The sequence below is a fragment of the Prorops nasuta genome, unplaced genomic scaffold, assembly GCF_024137725.1.
Source record: "Prorops nasuta isolate Cenicafe-Biocafe unplaced genomic scaffold, Cenicafe_Pnas_1.2 PNAS00004, whole genome shotgun sequence".
Taxonomy (NCBI): domain Eukaryota; kingdom Metazoa; phylum Arthropoda; class Insecta; order Hymenoptera; family Bethylidae; genus Prorops; species Prorops nasuta.
In genome coordinates this window covers 8,056,862-8,078,262 of record NW_027116801.1, presented here as the reverse complement: position 1 = coordinate 8,078,262, position 21,401 = coordinate 8,056,862, and the positions used below count along the sequence as shown (strand labels likewise).

The 21,401-nt window shown below is 44.2% G+C and overlaps 1 protein-coding gene across 1 annotated transcript in view; it reads right to left on the bottom strand.

Moving 5' to 3' along the window:
* Positions 1–21,401, bottom strand: part of Abd-B (Abdominal B) — a 44,275-nt gene that overhangs the window by 12,598 nt on the left and 10,276 nt on the right. Inside the window, exon 3 of the mRNA XM_066726284.1 lies at positions 16,933–17,277. Within this exon, the coding sequence (XP_066582381.1) occupies positions 16,933–17,277 (345 nt within the window). The remainder of the gene's footprint in view (positions 1–16,932; positions 17,278–21,401) is intronic.

Below are 21,401 nucleotides of genomic sequence, written 5' to 3'. Positions count from 1 at the left end.
AAAACGACGAGGGAGATACGCGAGAGGAGATTATAAACGTTTCTAACGATAGATGCGCGTGCATATGTATAAGAATGAGATTTCTTTATCCTAGCGCGATAGCTCCGGTGGCACGATAGCCATTGCGCAGAGAGCCCATTAATATTGATAGAATTCGCTCGGATGGATCTCTCGAGCCATTTTCAATTCCGCACCGTTCCGTCCAGGAAATTCAATCGGAAGCGTACCTATGAATTTCGATTCGGAGCGTGAAAGCCCAAGTTGAGTCTGCAGCTGGAGGAAAAGCTCGACGTGCCAGTCCACCGAGACGAGGAGGGTGAGAAGAGTGCAGGGCTGCGGAGCGAGGGAGGTAAATCTCGTGGGGGATAGAGTTTACTGCGGATCCGCTTGAGTCTCGCGTGGAAAAGGTGGGAAAAGACTCGGCGCTCGAATATCGCGGAAAACCACTGTCGACCTTAGAACGGAAATGTGCAAAACATCCCTATAAACGCAAAATCCTTCGGGACGTCGAATTTTAAGAATAAACACTTTCTGCGAAAAGTCGATATTTTTTCAAACGTCGCGGTTTCTCTCTAGTGCACACACGCAGGTTCCGTTTTCCACATCTAGCGGAAAATTGTCCATTAAACGATAATCGTCGTCTGTTATTTTCTCGTAACGCGACGATCAGCCAGAGAAATTTATTGGAAACTTTTTGGAAAATAAACTGCCTTGGAAGAATGGGGGTGAGGATCCTGTCGACTGTCGTATTGTGGAGCATGTAGAGGGTTTAAAAAAAAAAAAGATCCGAGTAAGATTTACGATGGTTGAAAATTTGGCGCACAGGGTGTGAATGGAGAGCGAGTGTTGGTAATTTGAGAGGAGAAGACTGGTTATTGTCAGTTTGTCAGGGTGAGGCGATTCGTTGGTTGGTATATAGAAGAGGCTGACGGAAGAAGACGAGAGAGAGAATTTTCCTTGGAGAGCGGGGCCGGGGGTATAGGAGTGTGGAAAAGTGGAAAAGTTTGGGATTGGCAAAATGTGGGCAGGACGCGCCTCGGGGAAGATTACGGAGGTTGTTAGGGGTGGGAGAGAAGTTGGCACGGAGGAGATTGGCCGAAAGCACAACAGCCGGACACGAGAAAGCTCTCGGTGTCCTGGCTTCCATCCCCTGGAAAGCCAAGGGTGGTCTTATTTTCCTCCTCGCTATTTTAACTCACCCTCCGTCATTTATCATTCGCTCCCTTCGAGCTATATACACGCCACTCTGCACCATCGCGACATCGTCGAGTCGAGAATCATCCGAGCCTCGAGAATTACACGCCATTTGCATCGGACTCACCCTCGAGATTCTCGTCCATCATCCAATTAAAGCAGCGACCAATAATTCCCGTGGAATCTAAAAAGCGAAGCTTTGCCTCTCATTACGACCGATTGGCCAATCCCGTAAATGATCCTGCGGGAGATCACGGGAGGTTAAAAACTATACGGTACTTATCCTTGACCCGGATAGAACTTTTACAACCCTCCAAGTGACTTTAACGCGCGTTGCCGATAAGGTTGAACGCGTTCCTAATGGGTCGATATTTATCGCCTTGTTATCCCAACGGGGTGGTTCTCGGACGGACAAATTTCCCGCGGACCACCAGGATGCTTTCCAGTCTATATAGGAGGAAAAAACTGGCCCGAGTAAACAAGGGCACTTCTCGCTTTCGAAAGCCCTGCTTCTTCTCCTCTTACGTCGTAAACTGCTGGCCAAACAAAAGAAGTAAAAAAGGGAGAACAAAAAAAAAAGAGGTGGAAGAGATGAGAATTAAGAAGGGCGAGCGTCTAGGAGGAGGGTAGGAATAATCTACTAATTTATGCATGAAGTTTTTTGTCTCCGTAGGATTAATGCAATGGTAAAAGGAGCGCGAGCGGAGATTTCTTTTCACGAGGGTTGATTGAGAAGAAGCAACCCTTTCGAGAAATCTTATTTAGCCGGAATTGAAATATACGAGTCGGGTGGTGGCTGCTTGGGAATATAAGAGGGACGAGGGAGGGTGAGTCCCATAACATTGTGTCGTGACGCGTGCCGTTTTTAGCTGGGCGTCGAGACGCCTTTGGCATCCCACTCGCACTGGGACGCCCTCTCGTTTCACCGCCAGACGCTATGGCCGACCGACCAATCACGGCTCGCGATTCCCTCGGGCGCCTCCAATATGGCAGGAACCCGCGCGCTCACCCAGACTCAAACTCCCTGCACCAATACCATCGCACACCACCACCACCGTTCCTTCTCTATAACTATTTATCTACCCTTCTTTCCATTTACTTAACCCCAAAACATTCCTCGCAGAAAGCACACCCCTGATATTTTTAATCCCAAAGATATTCCAAAACCACTACAGCGATAAACTCCGATTCTTTCTGTGAATCATACTATACTTCTCTTATTTTAATATACGCATCTATAGCTGTTCCCACGTTTATTTATACCTTATATAAATTTGAATTCCGTTGGCTGAAATATCCATTAATAGGGATTAGTCCGGAGGTTTGGTTCGCGTGTAAGCTAAATGGTATTTCGGAGAGTGAATAGTATCGAGCGAGAGAACCGATGGGACGCGACTTAGAAATAAACTGGTTTTGCCGAGAATCGACCAATAAGAGATAAAAGATAGCGCGCGCCATCCGAGAGATACTTTGAAGCTGCGATTGGTCGGGTGGCCGATAAAACAGGCGAGTATTAAAAATGAAGATACTTCGGCAGGATTCCAGCGGATATTTTTAATCCAAGCGTGAGTAGAAGCTGGTAGCAACCCTAGAAAGGCCTCTCTCTCTCTCTCTCTCTCTCTCTCTCTCTCTCTCTCTCTAAGAAAGAGTGGGGAACGATTTAATAAAGCCATTCGAAGTCCGGTCTGAGTGTCCAGTTTCTTTTTTTCTCTCGACTAGTTGGGATCCGCGTCACATCCGTCGGTTTATATACGATACAGAGCTACAGCTGGAACAAAATATAAGCTCGGCATATAGGATTTGTGTTAGGAGGAGAGAGAGAGAGAGAGAGAGAGGGAGGGAGAGTGGCGAGGGACGACTTAGCAGGGGTTGGCGGTCAGAGTGGTGGTGACTAGCCGAGCTACGTGAGAGTATTATACACGTGAAGTTGGTATTGAGTCAAGGATGCCTGGAACGTTTCGTGTTCCTGGGGCTGCGTCGTCATGGGAACCGTCCTCGTCAGGCAAACTCTCTCTCTCTCTCTCTCTCTCCCCCTCCCCTTCTAAGAATCTTTCTTAGCTTCTCCCCATTATTCCATCCTCCATCGTCTACCTCCCCCAACTTTTTTCCAACCTTTTACCAAAACCTCGCGAATTCGTCAGCTCTCTCCTTTTATTACGCCTAAGACTCTCCGTCTTATCATTGTTCTATTATATACTGTATATTTTCTCTATCCCACAACAACTGACATTTTCTTCTCTCTCACTAGCTCGTACAGAGTCGACCTTTAATTATAGACGCACCGAGGCAGAAAAGAACTCGCGTCACCACATTCCAGACAAGACTCGCTGCTTTAATTCCCTTGATCGCTTCAATTGTTTCCAAAGAGAGAATCTCTCGTAATATGCTGGCAGGGAAAATGATCGGGAAATGAAGGAAAATACTGAGAGTCGATCGGATAAGGAATAAAATGGAAGAGGGTGAAAACATGGAAAATGGTGGAGCGTCTGGGAGGATATTGAGGATTTTTCGGAGCGTACAAGTTTTCTGTGCATTAAGTACTTTGGTAGATTGGGGTCGTACGGAAGCAAGCTATAGATAGAAAGCTATCCCGCAACCACGCCTCACGAGATATCCAGATGCCGGGACATTAGTGCCCCTCCACCCCCCTCTTCCCTCAGAATTTACCAACAGACTATTTTCCTTATCTCACTTTTCCTGTCTTGCTATCCTCGTATCTCTCCGAGAGTCCCTATTTATTTATCTCTACAAACTTTTACACCGAAAGAAAATATTCCAATTAAGCCCAATATATATTCTCTCCTTGCAGTTGCCAAATTATTTACTTGGAATTAATTGCGCTTTACTTTCGGAAAATACGAGACTTAATTGTTCTATTTGATCAAAAATGCATTTTAACAGCTATGTTTTTATTCTTCCGTATGATTCTCGTTTTTCAAGTTTAGACGTGCATGATGACGAGGAGGGTGAAAGAAGATCGTACGTGAAGACGACGATGAACATTGGGGAATATCTCCACCTTAGCTGTTCTTTGCAACGCTCTATAAATAATTCAACCAAAATAATATGATCCCCTCGCTCGGGTTTCACTGGATTCAACCTCGGCTTTCAAGCGAAGTAAACAGCATGGCCGCTTCTCAAAGAGTCCTGCCCACCTTTGGCACGATTTTCCCCTTCGAAAACACTCTCTCTCCCCCTTAAAATTCTCCTCGGTTACTTTAAAGAATTTTCCAAAATTTCTCACCCCATTTGGTCATTTCTTCAGGAAGGAAATTTCATCGATTTCCTCCGAGACAGATTAATCTGAAATTTTTTGGAGAATCATCGGACGCATTTGTACTATACGAGGACTTTGAAAAGGCATGCACAGATGCATGTTTATACGTGGGTCCTACAGGGAGCGAGAAGAGGACGAGGATACTGGAAATGTATACGGAAACCGATATAGGGGGCTGTCCTATAGCTTGACATTTTTAACGCTCAGACGATCAAGACGTCCTTTTATGCGAATTTTCTTTTCCAGACCGAACGGCACATGTTCCATTATTCCCTCTCGTCTGACCAGAGTACAGTCTCGGCTTTTCACTCACGAATAAACATCGCCGATCAAAATGGCTTCCTAAGCTAAATCGCGTGTTTATGACTTTCCACGAAACGCACGGTCCGCTCTATCGAATATAAATGGCACGTCGCCATTTAAATTTATCCCAGCGAACGATCGCCTTGAATTTCAGACGCGATAATTGTGCCAGTCTGATGTGCTCCTGGAATATTAACCACGCATGCGATTCATCCCCTTTTCTCACATTTATAATCAATCTTTAAACGCAGAAGTTAGGAACTTTCTATTCAAGTTTAATCATTTTTTAAAGTAAGAGCTGTATACATATATGTGACTTACATTATTAATGCAAACTGCAAGTTTTATAGGAGCTATAGATATATACGTATAGTTATACTCTATACATTCAAAGATTAATCAGTGTGCCTCTTGAATATCAAGCATCGACTCTATATTCACTATTTCTTCACTGTTATATTTAATTTTTAAATTGTAGAGAGCCAGTATTTTTACATGAAAATTTAACAAGTTTTTCAAAGTAAAAATTATATATCAAAATAACACGTAGTATTAATACTAATTTTGAGTTAGTTATACTATAGTAACATATATATATATTACCACCCTATACCCTTTAAATATTAACAACAACATTGTGGCTAATGGTCCATTCTTCTACTCGACCGGCACGAGGGATATTCGTGAAAAGTGAAAGCTGACCCAAATTTCAAGTGAAATTTTTCCCCGCAATTTTTTCACGCAAAGTGAAAGCGCTGCACCCTGAGGAAAGGCTTGCATCGACGCCAGAGCTCATTCAGTTTCCACCACTCGCGCAGTTAAGCTGCCTTTTCGTTTTAAACGAAAATTCCAATTCCTCCCGACAGAGTGTTGTTAAAATTCTGTGAGTTACGCCAGTGTCTAGCCAAATTCTATTAAAATCGACTCAGCACGGTGAAGTGAAATTCATTGACGCTGCAACCATGTCGACGCTTGGATATAAAACTATGTAGATTATGGTGTGCGCGAGACTGGAGGAAATTTGGAAAATCGGTCGAAGAATAATGACATGCTTGTGTGTAAAAATTAGGAAATAACGTGTGGATCGAAAAACTATATATATATATATATATATATATATACACATATAAGAAAGGTGTTAGAAAGGGCTGGTGATCGTTTAATCGCGATGGGAACGTTGGCGGATGAGTTTGACGGTGAGAATTGAGGGATCGTCGATCTATAAAAATGGTAACAATGTTTCTGGACGCGGATGATGAAAGAGATCCGTGACGAGTTGGCGGCACGAGCCTCGGCTAGCACAGCTGTGAGGAGTGCACACCTATAGGTACTGAGCATCGACGGGCCGCGCGCGACCATAAAATGATCGTAAAAACTTAATTTTACGAGAGGCATAATATATTTGCCACCACCAGCACCGACACCGAGAAACGTTCGCGAGTCACGGCTTGAAATTTCGTAAACGAATCGCACAACTCCCAAACGCTAATCGCCTAAATTCGATTGGCCAACGCTCCCTCGCCATCCACCCAATCAAACACTTCCATTTACCCAATTATCTTATTCGAGCATTTCTTCTTCTTCTTCTTTAGCAAAAGCCAAAGAAGATTTTCATCAAGAAAATCCTTTGCTCGGGTACTTCCCTTCTCATAGCAATAACGTGGTAGCCGCTTGGAATATTTGGGACACGACCCGGGGGACTGGACGTTAACTTCATTTACGACCAATTAGTAGATTCAGAAACATAGCGAGCATCCCTATACGTGCAATGGCTGAGGAAAGAATTAAGAGAGAAGCGTCGAAGAGAGCGGATTGAGAAAGCTTCGCTGCTTTGTAGCGCTTGCTTGTCTCTCAAGTTCTTTCAAGTTTCCCGAAGGGCGGGGGGGGGGGGGGGGGGGGGGAGGTGTACGCGAGGAGTAATCGCGGATTGCGGGTGGTCCCACGCGTGAGTCTCGTTTAAAATGACCGCCGCGTCCCTCGAGCGACGCGAACCATCCGATAATCGTTCGTGAGTAAACGTAATCGTTCGTAGAGAATTTCTATGAAATCCTGTATTATTTAGGACCGGTGTAACAATCAATGCACGCGAACTTCGTGTACAGCATAAAAAATAAAAATCTGCAAATCTGGCAATCGAGAGAAATTTGTACTAAAAAATTTTTAGTTATCGTATACCGTATATGAGACTCGCCTGCTTTAATTTTTATAACCGGTCCAATGGCCTATGTAACGATCAAAGCAGGTAAGCTTGATGTACGTACGCAATAACGAAGAAAATTTGGAAAAAATATCAATCTAAATTTGCACTTGAAAAATGTTTAAATATTTTACTGTACACGAGGCCTGTCTGCTTTGACTATTTACACCTGCCTTTAGTAATGAATTCTTCTTTTGCAAATTCACAAGGGAAGCTACTTTGTTGAAAGTCATTATAGAGAGATAAGTGGTGACGAGGAAGACTTATTTGCAAAAATAATCATTATTCGTAGAATTTATTACTGTATACGTAATTAATTCCAAGCGAAACTGTATACAGGAGCTATAGTAGGTATAGGGAGAGTAGGAGCAAGTGTTAAAATAGTAGCTGTATAATATTATCAGAATGAAAAAGCAGACGATAGTTTGAGAGATAAGCGTAGGTTTCATTATAAAACAGCGGGCTATCTTGACTTTAGCTGGTATACGTGCGTGCAGGCATGCTTTTTATTACCGCTGATTCCATGCAACTTGTCACGTCACTCTTTTTCCCTCGCGCATCCTGCCACAAGCAAAGCAAACCACCATATACACTGAGACAGAAACTCTTGCACGTATCGCCGGCTGCGCTCGCATATCGCATTAGTCCCCGTGAAATATCACGCAATTTATTCGCTACAATGTTACATTCGAAAGAAAGAGCACATCACAGTCTTTAGTTCTGCATGGTTCGAGAACATTTTTATACAACTCGTTGAGCAATCTTACGAATCATATTTCTTGCGAGTGCCAATTATCATTACTAGACTTTGTGAGACCACGATTAGAAAAATTGAGAAAAAAAATGTTATACCGGACAGAGTGCTGAATCCCGTGGAATTCGAAAGATTCTCCTTTTAATATTCTTTTATTTCTTTTCTAGCAAGAAGAAGAAGAAGAAGAAGAAGATTCGAGCAATGATTGGTTCGAGAGTGGATTCCTGTGATGCTGGACGAAGGCTGTTAATATTCTGTAAGGGGCCTTCATTAATCGATACTGGTCCTAACTGGCGTGGAGGACTTTGGAAATGGAAGGCGGCGGCGAGTTAATAAGCTGGAGCGTCAGGAGCCCTGAAAAGAAGGTGGAGATCCAAGGACCGAGGGGAGTGAGCTTTACGACCCAGTAACACTGTAACTGGACGGGACACCGATCCTTATGGAAAGTGTGGAAAGTTTTTCGACCTGCCGGAGAAAGGTCGGCCAATGAAGAACAGAAGGCGTTGCACACAATCCCTCTCTAAGATACAATATCTAAATAAGCATGAATACTCTTCAGCATAATATATCCTTATCTCCCCAAAAGTTTACTCTATCCTTGAAACTCTTCTGGAAATTCAACATAATTCCATCCCCTTCGAGAAAAGCTGGGGATACCTATATGGTATATACATATATACATGTTTAGATGTATAATTTTAGGTTCGACTTCAGGCTCGATGGGATCTCGGGAAGGAAAAGGAACATTTGAATGCTTTTTTTTTCGGACGTTTGGGAAGAAGAGGGATAGAGTATGTGGGAGGAGGGGTGAGGTGGAGAAAGAGAGAAACACATCCGGGAAGATCAGCAATAGGCGCGAGCAACAAACGCTACCAGCAATTACTTTAACGGCGCATATTAATTGGCACAATAAAGCCCGTTACGAGCGTATAATTATAATATTGAATTATGGCTGACGTTTATTCTTGTCACGCAATATTAACGGCGCCATTGGCCACGCGGTTGCCATTTAGGCTGCCTCTCGTTCCTTCTCTCACAGTCGTTTGTTTCAGATTCTGGATTAGCAGTGTCAAGTGCAAAATCACCCTTATGACTTGTCCACTCGACGATAATCCAACTCTGATAAGCGTGCTCAACGATTTTCCATGCTAAATTGACGCTCCTTCTTTTTCCTCGTCTTCTTTACGTCGTAAACCGAATTCGCGATGCTTTCCACTTGGCGAGTTCATAACTGATTGCACTTACAATAATCACATCATCTATATACGGTAGAACCAATTCGATATTCAAATACACGGTATAGTAACATTGTTTTTATCTCATAGCAATGTTGCATTACAAGGATGCTCGAATGATTATTGAATGTTACTTGGTATATTTCAATTTTTGGTGAAGTTTAGCGATGATTAGTGGACTTTCGGGTGTTTCATGAATTTTGACTGTTCTTCCAGGTAGTTTATGATGGGACCACGAGGGGGTTGATGAGTTTGGTCAGGGACAAAGAGCGACGAGCTGGACAGGTGAGTCGAAATGCGTTTCGCCAAAGGACATTAGTTGGTCGGGTGTCTTGCACGGAAGCCCGGTTAAACATTTTATGGGGTGGTCGCCGTAATTTGATGGCCCATAAAAACGCCTAGTCTAGTTTTTCCCGGGGCATCGTCATTCGTCGTCCGCGAGGCCACGCGCCGACGCTTCGTGTCCTCGTTTCCTAAGCATCCCCCATAAGCTTCCGTTATTATCAGCCAAAAAACCACCAACAGCACTGGAACCAAAGTTTCTGGAAAACGAGGAAAAATCTTTTGGACGAGCGAAAAAAAATCTAGCAGGGCCCTCTGGCAGATGTATGTATATATATATATATATATATATATAGCATTAAGTGAGTGCAGTAGCAGCAGCAGCAGCAGCAGCAGGAAACGGGAAACGTGGTGGAAATTGAAAATGTGATGGACGACTATATAGAAATGGCGGACCGGAAACGGGGGTGGAGCCCTACGGAAATTACGTGTCGCCTTCGTATTCCCTGCACTTCGGGATTAACGCGTCTAGGTATAAGCCGGTAATGCACGTCCGTCCAAAATTTTCTACACTTTGTACGACCGAGCAAATTTTCTCACTAAACTACACCCTGCAACCCCTGCAGAGTCCACGTTTCATTGTTCGAGGGGAATTATTGCGCAAAAACAAACCCAAAACCAGAGGAGCAGTAAAGGATGAAAGGAAAAATTGAGAGGGTAAGGAGGGAGAGAGAGAGAGAGTGAGAGAGGATATGAGAATTTTTATAGGAGGTTTGATTTATCTTAATACGGCTTGGAGGATGGGATTTTTCTGACGGGTCAGATTGGGGCGTTATTATGCTAGAAGATCATATCAATGGGTGTTTGAGACAGAGCCAATAAGTCAGAGAGCCCGAAGCGGTTGATATGCTACATATAGCAATCTAAGTTGTGTTTATAGCTGAATATATATGCATAGCAGTCCGGTGGATCGTGCTGGCGCGAAGAACTCATTACCTCGCGACGAAGGTATTAGCATATTTAGAGGCTGAAAACCCCTTCCCCTGTTACCCATCCAACCCCCGGTCTTTTCCTCACCGATCCCCACCACGATCCTCACCACTCCCTTTTCTACACCTTCTTGCCACTCCTAGCTGCATTCGCTTGACAAAAATGGAACTTGCTTCTCACCCATCTGTATCCCTCACTCCCCCCCCCCCCCATCCCAACCCTATCTCTCTCTTTGTCTCTCCATTCCAACTTACCAGCAATTATTCAAACTTTTTCCCTCTTTCATCTTCCTACGTCTCTTGAATAATTCCAGAACCAACTTTTCCTCAGCAGCGACGAGACTTTGCACGCGAGAATCTTCCTCGCGATTCTTGTCGAGTCAAACGTATTACGTATACGTACGTACACCAGACGCCTTTTGTTTATTTCGAATTTAATCAGATTTGTCCTCCGAAAAAGTCGAATTTGGTTTCTGCGGGTAAAAACGACAAGAGGGGGGGATATGAAAAATGAGAATAATGTTAATTGGGCGGCAACTCACGGATGGAAATGCAGAGATAAAATATGTGCATGGAGAAAAATGTAACTGGATCTTGAGAGCTGAGATGGAAGCTGCAGAGTTTATTATTGCAATTCCATCGGTAAACGGACGTGCAGAGGCAGGGAGTTCAGAGTAGGAAGGTATTTGCTTGTAAAAGAGGAAGAGCCAGGAGGAACCAGAACTGCAGAGAGAGCCGAGTAATTAAGGAAGCTCATCCTGAGAGACAATTTAACTTAATGAGAGGCAGCCAGCTCCATCCTCTCGTCCCGTTCCCCGGCCTACCTCTTCCTCCCCATACCCGATCCCCCCTTCATCTTAATCTCCACCTGGAACTACAACGTCCGCTTTGCAACATCCACTTACATCCACCACCCCCTCCACTGTTTGCCTCGCAAAAGCCATTAAAGCCTTTTTATCCAAATCAATTTGATCCTTCGATTCAGAGTCAATCTCACGTACATCGGCTTGTTTGAATTGCAGGACCAGTTTGGAGGATGAGATTAAAAGGGAATGATGATATATAAAGGAGTTTCGAGGAACTGGTTTATCGTGGATTTCTATCGAAGACCATATTTTTAGCAGAAGTTTATATCACACGGATCGCACGGGTGATTTAACGCCGAGTACGCCTCAGACAGCAAGAAATCTGTTTGCACGCTACGAGAAGCCATGTTTATATTACTACATTTGCTCCTCAGCTGTACGATCTCGGGGCCGTAATATCCAGCAAATCATCGCCTCTTCCTCGCGATTAGATTAACCGTTTCGTATCCAGCGAAGAGGCAGTTTTTTTCATCTAGTCCTGTACAACATTTATCCGTATCAATCGGATGTATCCATTATGGAAATAAAATAGTTTGAGCTTTGTGTTTTTCTAGTCATAAATATTTATTACCCTAAAATTGCTTCCATTCATCGAACGTCCGCAGCGACTCCACTCGGCTTTGCGAAGATGTAGCGCCACTCGAGTCACTTCACTTTCATAAACCAATTTCGAGCCGGCAATGAAATTTCAAACAGCTGCACTTTGCCGTTGATAGAGTCACGCTGAGAAAACATTGAAGCAACGCGAAGTACGTGCTTAAAAGTTAAATGTGCATAATTCAGGAATGACGTCCTATTAAAAACTATCGGTCAATTGCATACAAAATATTGCCGATTAACGAGTACTTTTGAGGTTAGTCGTATTCCGATCGATTTTTCCAAGTGATATCGATACGGAGCTTTTTAGGATGAAGAACAATACGCTCTTTCGCACTTGTTGCACCCGTCCTTCGCTGGTTTTGCCGCATAAACGCGTTGCAACGGAGAATTATTTTTTAATGGCCGTACCAATAGCACGCTTAACTCGTAAAACGAATGAACGGATTTAACTCGTGATGAGGGAACTTCATGCTTTGTTCGCTTGTGATGTCACTGCTGATAAACAAACCGCTAACATGCTTGTATCTCTTTTATACATCGCTTTCAGGCATTTCCTAACCCCCAATTCATTGCTAATTAACAGTTTTCGAATCATTTTCTTTCTTCCCGAAATTCAAGCAGTAACGCGACAGATTACGGATAAACGTAGAATTTTTCAAAAGCCATAATACTGAAATTGAGCATTATTAGTGATGAGATAAATTATTTGTAAAGGATACAGAGTCAAGAAGCTGTGGAGAGGGAGATCCACGCTAACGGAGAGGACGAAGCGCTCGGCACTGGCGCCACCTTCAGCAATAAGGCGCAAGCTGGAAAAGACCGATCGATAATAGGGACAACGATAGTCGGTAAAGTCAAACAGAAACAGGCAGAGCTCTCGGCAATTTCGTCTCTCCCGAGGAGAGATTTTATTAAAATTTTCCTGCTGGACCGAAAAAGGAAGGTAGGTAGTTGTAAGTATAAGAAAGATGAGCTTGCCAGCTAGATGAAAAGTTATTTTTAAGGGATAAGGAATAAGTGACTTCATAAATTTCTCGCGTAAACAAAGAATAAGGGTCTCACCACCTTGAGATTTCACTAAGTAAACAAAAGCTATAACGCCTAGTTATTATCGTAGAACCAAGGGGAGAAAAATTCTTCATTCTTATAAATTATCGCTCATTGCGTAAAAACAGTGACATTGAGAGGCGAGAATGTGTAACAGTGTGCATATGCGTTCCACTGTCAAACTCTATCGGTAAATTTTCTCATTTTCGGCAAACTCTTTTTCCTATACAAAGCCAGTTGCACATTCTCGATTCGTTGTCACTAATATTGGTATGCACCTATCACCTTCCCAACAGCATTGAAGAGCGTAAGAAAAAAACAAATGAAAATAGATTTTCAATGATTTTTGGTTTCCCAATTGGCGTCATAAAGATTGATGATTATGTTAGAGGGAGAGAAAGAGACAGAGGAGTGAAATATATCCGGAAGGCGAGTAATTAAAGCAAACTTGTCGTTGCTCATAAAACAGTGTTTACATATCTGGGACTATATACGAGCAGCCGGTCCCAAACATAGGAAGTTGATGTAAAAGTCTATTCTCGTAGGACAAATAATCGGACGGTGAGATCGACTGGTGGGATATATGATAAAGAAAAGGAAAAATTTGAAAGCGCGTTCTCGTCTTATTAAGCTTTTTATCAGGATGAGCTTAAAAGCGAAATTTCGCAGTAGAGTAGATGAAAGAGAGTGAGACGTGTACAGTTGAAAGCTGAGTAAAATTGGCGAATGATAAATCTTGGGCATCGAGGGTCCCGTTTGATTTTCGAATCGTTTTGAAAGTGTCCTCGTTAATCACTCGTAAAAGTCCTGTTACGTTACGCCGCCTTGCAAGATGAACTATAAATGTCTCTTTAACGGCATCGATGAATGGGCAAAAACAATTAATCAGTCTTCCCGGCCGATATAAAGAGAAAATTATGGCTGCATGGATTATTGCTGCAGGAGTATGCTAGAGTGAATATAAAACTCGAGCGATTAATGGTATATTGTATACTTTGCCGAGAAGCAATGACCACTGGCACAACTCGAAGATTTCTTGCTTCTGGTCGTTGCTTCTTGAAATGCACAGCGGTAAGAAGAACGAGTAGCGACGACAAACGTGAAATGGTCAAGTGCTGTTTTAACTGTTCATTCATATAGCCAGACGGTAAACACGGTATACTAATTAGCTCTTTAATAAACACGCATAGGCCATTCGAGGGAATTGTGTGTACTATTTGCTTTCTCGCTAAATAAACAACGACCGGCGATCGTTTATTTTGATTTCATGGGTTAAACATGTTTACAAACAGCTTTCGCTATTTCTCACGAAGCTCGGGTTAACTTTTCGTGGAATCTGATGGGGTAGGGAATTTGGATGAAAAAGTTTTACTGCTCGGTTCAACTATTGACAACGGATCGAGATCCAAGGTCATCGCTGATGGAATGTCAATGAAGCCAAGGCTGGCGCAATAAAGAGAACGCCTGTGCCAAGCACAATGCGGACCTTATTTTTTGCTCCAATAACGACTGCACGCCTCTTATACTCGGTTTCTATTCGACACTCTCGAGAATCTTAACTCCATCGGTGACCTTCGCGAAGGGAAAAAAGCTTGACCCTTCGAAAGAGTCGAGAAAACCAAGGGAATAAAACCAGCCGCCAAAGTTTTTTAAGGCTCTCGGATAAATTTTGGTAAATTATAGTATTAAGGTGAAGTTGGTAAGGAGCCGTAAGGAACATCGAGAAAGGCGAAGAGTTGGGTTAAGGCGAGCTCGCTGCGGGTGCACACTGCGGAGAAAAGTTGAGAGAGGCAACGGGATTGGAATATGGCGGGAACATCAAGTATCAAGAATATTGGCTGGAGAGCCACAGCTTTGACACGTGAAAATAAGACGAAGGTATATCTGGTAAGACCTCCTTCCAAGCTGCGAAGCCACGTCTGGCGGAATTCAAAATGGCTGGCGTCTCCACCGACGCCCTCTCGCTCGCTTCCACCTCGACATATATATATATATATATATATATACAATTTCCCTCCACCTTCGAATTCTCTCTCCAACGACGCAATGTATACAAACAACGCAATTAGACCGAAAAAATCGCTTATAAACGCGATTACAAAGAAGCATCAAAGTAATTTAATATTGGATTAATTTCTTCGAAGGATGAGATGAAAAAAATAACATATGAACAAATATTTTATAGAAAAGTAATTTCTTTTTTTCGATAAATGCTTATAGAAATTGAGGAAAGCGTTGATTCGGTTGTAGAGATTATTTGAAGCAAATCGAGGTTGAAGGTTATGAGAGAGTGAGAGAGAAGAATAAGATGGAGGGGGAGGGCGAGGTAGTAAAGGAAAGAGAGAGAGAGAGAGAGAGAGAGAGAGAGAGAGAGAGAGAGAGAGAAGACGGCTGCCATCGTCTGGCGGCCATGTATTTTGTAGCCCTCCCGCTTTGGAGCCGTCGGTTCCAGTTTTGCCTGGTCTCTCTCTCTCTCTCTCTCTCTCTTTTTCTCCGTCTCTCTGTCTCTCTCACCCTCGCCTCCTCTCAGCATCCATCCCCACCAAAGAAAAGCGAGCGAACCGAGGCAAGCAAAGTTGGCCCCGAGCTGCGAGCATCGAGAATCCACGGTCGAGCTGACCAAGCCGACCCAACCCGGCAAGTACGCCTTCGGCTTCTCATCAAACTCCCCGACGCTCGACAGATTCCTTATCGAGCACCCACTATCGATTTGCTGCACTTGAAATTCCCATTACTCTCGGCTCTCCTTCCTCTTGCACCTTCTTATCTTCCGAAGCCTCGAACGAAACAAAGAAAATCCTGGCGCAGTCTCTCATTAAAAACAAAGCCACGCGAGAATTGCCGAGAGATAAAATTAGTTTGAGAGGGAAAAATGGCGGAGGGCCGTGCGGTGAGGGAGGGGGGAGTTGAGAGATGCAGCGTTGTAAAAAAAAATGTCAGGACGTTGAAGGCGAGTTACATACACGCTCTCTCTCTCTCTCTCTCTCTCTCTCTCTCTCTCTCTCGAAGCATTCGTTTTTCTTTCCAGCAGCAAGCAGAAGCTCAGCATGGTATAACCGCCTACCCGTTCGACCACCCCCGTTCCACGTTTCACATTCGTTCCCCCCTCCTCATCCCATTTTTATTCAAATTCATCGCGAACCTCCGTTCCGTCCGCCCTGTATCATTCCCTTCTCCCCTCTCCCTCCTCTCACCCTGTTTTCCATAAATTCTCAATTTTATTTAGTTCGCCTCCCTTTCTCCCTTCTGCAGAAGTTTATTCGACGGGCGCAAAAACGAAAAAGAGGACTCGCGTCGACCTGGCAATATGACGCTCCGCTCCGTGGCTACAACCGAAACTCGACTTGCGTTTTTGCGACGTTGTCACGTGCTCTACCAATGAATCTACTGGCTTTACGAGCTTCTGAATCAGTCTGGTCTTCTCGCAATTCATCTATTTCCATACGGCATTTTCTACGATCGCTTTTTCCGTCCTAATTTTAAACTCGCCACGACTATTGTATACCGATGAACCAGAACAACATCTCATCGCGATTCACTCTTTCTGCTGGAAGAATGAAAATTTTCAACGAAACAGCTATAGAGAGGGACGCCGCCGCCGCCGCCGCCTTCGGATCCGCTAAAGTATAGCTCGGCCATTTTATCATAGATCGCAATATACGCTACGTGACTTTATTCCGGGAATCAGCAGCATTCCAGGGAGCAAAAGTAAGAACGGTGACACGGCCAATAAACAGAACGTAAAACTGTTGGCCGAGTTGGCTGATTGGTAGGATTTAGGTGAGACGAAACTCTTGAATTTCTCAATTCCCCATAATTCCCACCGTATGGCTAATAACTCAGTAGAATGGACTTTAAGTGCAACGAGGTATATCCATGAATGATCCCACTAAATCTCGCAGAGCGAATAAACCTCGGCGAAAGATTTAATCGAACGTTTTAAGCTTCGAATACACCGATGCTGAAACGTCCAAATATTTTTTGGACCGCGAGCTCGGATTGGATACAGCTAATTCCCCTACAGCCGGAAGAAAATCGTAAAACCGCGGCGTGCACGAGTAGGAGATCCGTAAACGAGAAAAACTCTTGCTTTATAGCGCCGCGCATAAATATATGTATATACAGTGCACATGATCCATCGAGTTTCGTGAGATTAAAGAAAAAAGGAGTGAATAAAAAAAAACTTACCTCGCGGCTAAGAAGAAGAAGACGAAGTTGAAGTTGAAGTCGAGAACGAGGACGAGGACGAGGACGAGGACGAAGACGAAGAAGAAGAAGAAGAAGAGAAGGAAGTGGATGAGGAAGATGATGAGTAGTAGAAGCAGGAGGAGGTGGAGAAGGATGAGGAAGAGGGGGAGGAGGAGGAGGAGGTGGAGGAGGATAAAGTGTAGAAGTAGAGTAAGAGGATCGACGAAATCGCTGGAGTCGGTAGAGTTTGACGAGTGCGAGGGGCGTTGGGAGGGGTTGCCCTTTTCCCTTCAAAGGGTTTCCTCGCCCCGGGCGTCTAGTCCATGCCGAGGCGGCTCGCAGCTGCTGAAACAGGAGCCAAGGATCTATGAGGACACGTTGGCAAAGTCGAATCTTCGTCAGGGACATCTGACTCGTCTTGGTTTCACGCTCATCTTTCCCCGCTGCGCCCCCCGAGCAACAATTTCCCGCACTCAATTTCTGCACTGACCAAACACACTGGCACCTTTAACGATCCATCGAGATCTACGGGGATCGAGCGATAATATTGCCGAGTGTTAAAGAGAGAGGGAGAGAGCAAGAGAGAGAGAGAGAGAGAGAGAGAGAGAGAGTGATCGCGAATCTTGTCATGCGCGCGAGCTAAGTAAAATGGCGTCGCTGGTCCGAAGACGCGAATCGGAATGGGCGCGCGCACCGCAAAGCAAACTCGCCTGGACGGAAATACGTTCGCCAAGCTCTGGCACGCTTTGCCAGCAAACGGTACTCACTATACTCGCGCGCTCGCTATACTCCGTTCCTCTTCTCTCTTTGCCTCTCGCTCGCTCTTCCCTTCTTCTGTCTTTGGTTCCGCGTCCCCCGGTTGCCCCCGGGTCCCCCAACGGCGTCTTCGCCGTGTAGCGAGCACGCCGACCGCCAGAACACTTCCCGACACGTAACAGCCACGAGACCGCCTCTCTCTCGGCTTTACAGGCAACGTAGGATGGAACCTGCCCAGCCAGGCCAATCAGGCGCCCACCCTGTCTACCTGCGGACTGCCTTCTCCATAGCACCTGCGGCTGTACCTCGTATACACCGCTTATACCTTCTATTATACTTCGCCAGCCTAACCTCAATTATCAACCTCCGTTCCCCTCGAATTCAACATTTCTCCCTCGCGCGCAACGATCCCTAAGCGCGTCGCGATTTTCATTCATTCGCTCGTCTCGTACCTTTCCACAAATATCATCTCTCTCTCTCTCTCTCTCTCTCTCTTTCTTTGGCTAGCCTCGCTGTTCCAGGAACGATTTTTCATCTTCAGTGCCGGGTAATTCTGCTGCTTCGTCGGTAGATATTGCGAGGGAGGGGGGTCGGAGGTGATTGAGTCACTAGTTTTATTTCCGCGGCTATTATTGGCTGTTAAGAGTGCCGCAAACGCGAAACAAAGCTGCGCCATTGATTGAGGCTCGAGTATACTCGCGGCCTCCTGGAAACGCTTAACGCTCGCCTGGACATCGGCCACGGGAGAGGAATTGGCCTTCGTAGTCCGTGGAGCGGTTCCCGGGGACCAGCGATGCTTCGGAGGCCTCTCATTATCCCGGCTATCGTCATTATCATCGTCGTCGCCATCCTGTCAGTCGACGCTTCTCGTTCGTGGCGAATCGCGCCGTGCCTCGACGATACGCTCGTTCCGTCACGCTTTTCTTTACCCCCTTCCCCTCCCCTCCCCCGGACCCCTCCATCATCGCCCGTCATTCGCCAATTCCCCGAACTTTCCTGGAACAGCAAACTCCGGCACCCTTTCATCGCCTACGCGCCGGGCAAAATCAGAAAACGCGCTCTTCCGTGCTCCCTAATCGATTCCAGCGCTTCTCCTTCTACAAAAAAATCCCTCCCCTTACAACTCTTTCTTCCATTTTGCTCTTCTGCATGGGAATACAGTACAGACGTACACTCTCTCCTCTGTCATTCGCAAATAGCTTTTTATTTACTTTGGAAATTTGCTACATTTTTTCTCTCGCTCGATTTTGTCGACGTTTCAACCGGTAGTACGGGAGGACAGAGGGTGCAGGAGTTTACTGCGTCAGTTTCTGGATCGATGCAACCCTTACCGTTCTTTGCTACCCTTTTCGCGTGATATACCTATATAGTAGAGTAGCACGACGTGTGCTGATGCGGAAATGCCAGAGGGTAAAAATAGCGAATCGGTGGATTCTACCTCGTTCCAAGCCAGCAAATGGCCTTCGAACAAGCTCTACACTCCATACATTACAATGAGACGCTTTTACCGAGATCATATCGCCCACCACGGAATTACTGTTCATCGATCTCTCTCTCTCTCTCTCTCTCTCTCTCTGATATAATGCTCTTCTTCCACTCACGTTTCGCCACTCTCTTAAAATTGCTTTCGACCGCGTTATACTCTTTACTACTCTATATTATATAGAATATCCCTTCGATTCGCGCAAACAAATTTTCGCAATTTCCCAGTATATTTATCATATTATATTTTAATTCCTTTCATCTCTATATATCCCCATTAGGAACTATATAGAATCCAGAAAAAAACCTCGAGTGTTTCCTTCTATGGATATTGGAATAGTAAACATTTTTTCCTAGGAATCGATCGATTTTTGTTTTACGATAGTTAAAATTTATTCTCCCCCCCCCCCCCCTTCCTTCAGACTTTTTTTACAGAGAGAATGTCGTTTCATCTCGATCGGCTGTCATTTATTCGCCCGATAAAAACGTCAAGTAAGTTTATCACCACAAGTTCCTTGGAAGTTTTAATTAAAACGCTCTGGAGGACAAATGTATTTATTTGGCGGCCAGCAAAATTTTAAGACTGACTGGGGAAACAGGCAGATTGTTCTTGGCTGAAAGGCATGGTGGGGCTTGCTAAAGTTCGATGTTAATCTTGGCGATTGGTCCAGTAGGAACGAAGCGAGATTTTGGTCCGTCCCACGATATCTTAATAGGCTGCCTAATTTCGATGAATGCCATCGCGTAAAACCCTCCTAAAAGCTTCTCCCTCCACAAGCGAAAGGCCCGAAAAGGATTGCCGAACCTATCAAAACCTTCCCATCGAGAGCCATTAAAATTTCCGTTATAAATATATAAAAGGAAAAAAACCAGATTCACATCTAATTATACAGTTTTCCAGCATTGGAATTTTCACCGGTGGTAATCTACGAGAGTTTTTGATTTGATTAAAAGCGTAATGTATTAAACAGCTAGTAGTGTTCCGCGAGAAAGTCATCTTAACGACACAATGAGAGTTTAATCGTGCAATAATGAGATTATTTTTACGCGGTTGATAATGGGCCTCTTGGCCACGCTTAAACACCGTGATTAGAATTCTGAGAAGCTTGTGGATATATATAACGCTGTTGAACTATACTATACATATATATGTATGTAGAATAGAATAGAATAGACTAGAAATTAGCGAAGGAAGAAAGAGAGATTAGGACCATCTTCCCAATCTAGCCGCGCTGTGTTTTATGTTTATTATTTTATAGCAGTGTAATCTATAGGCCGTTAGGCTTAAATAGGCGGCCACCGCACTTAAATAATGGCGCTCGGAGGGTTCGTAAAGTCATAATTTATCGTTGATCATCGTTCGTCAAAAAGATCCGTTCGGATACAAAGTTCGAAGCTGCGCGGCAATAAATTTAGCAAGCCAAGAAACGAAAAGCATTAAAACATCGCGCGCGCAGTACCTGCTGCAAATGCCTTGGGATATACTCACGCAACCTGCACCAGCTGTTCTAAGAAAGAAGAAAAAACGACGGAGAGAGAGAGAGAGAGAGAGAGAGAGAGAGAGAAATTGCTGAATCGTGCACAACCTACTTGCGCAATTCCCTGTCGATCCACCGATAACGGGAGTTTCGATTATTCCAAAGAGAAATATATTGCCAATTAGCCGTGCATCCTCTCCCAATCTCGTTAGCGAAAATCTTTGAAAGCATCTTTTAAATTTTACACATCTAATTCGCTCGAGATTACCCTTCGGAAACTCGTCTTTCGAAGCATATATATATATATATATATATTTATTGCACTCTGGTGAATTTTACAAAATCTTCTTTTTTCACATATTGATGATAAAAGGGTTAGAAAGTTTAAGAGCATGGAAGGAGCCTGTAATATATTGCGTTTTTGCAATAATAAATCTTATATGTATAGATATAGTTTCTCGAAGAGAGGCGAATATTAATAATTGTTTCGGGATAAGGCGTTACGGTGGATTTTGAGGAGAGGATATATATATATATATATACAATAGTTGTAGGATTTCTAGGAGTGGATGCGTCGAACGGTTAGAGTAACTACTCGCGCGTGTCTTGCAGCAGCCGCAACTTAGAATAAAGCCGGCGGTAGCTGGTATAGGGGCCACAAGCCACCATAACCATGAACCGAGAGATGAACAAGTAATAAAGTGATTAGTAATTGAGCTTGAGCATTCTACCATGAGAATTCGCAAAGCTCCA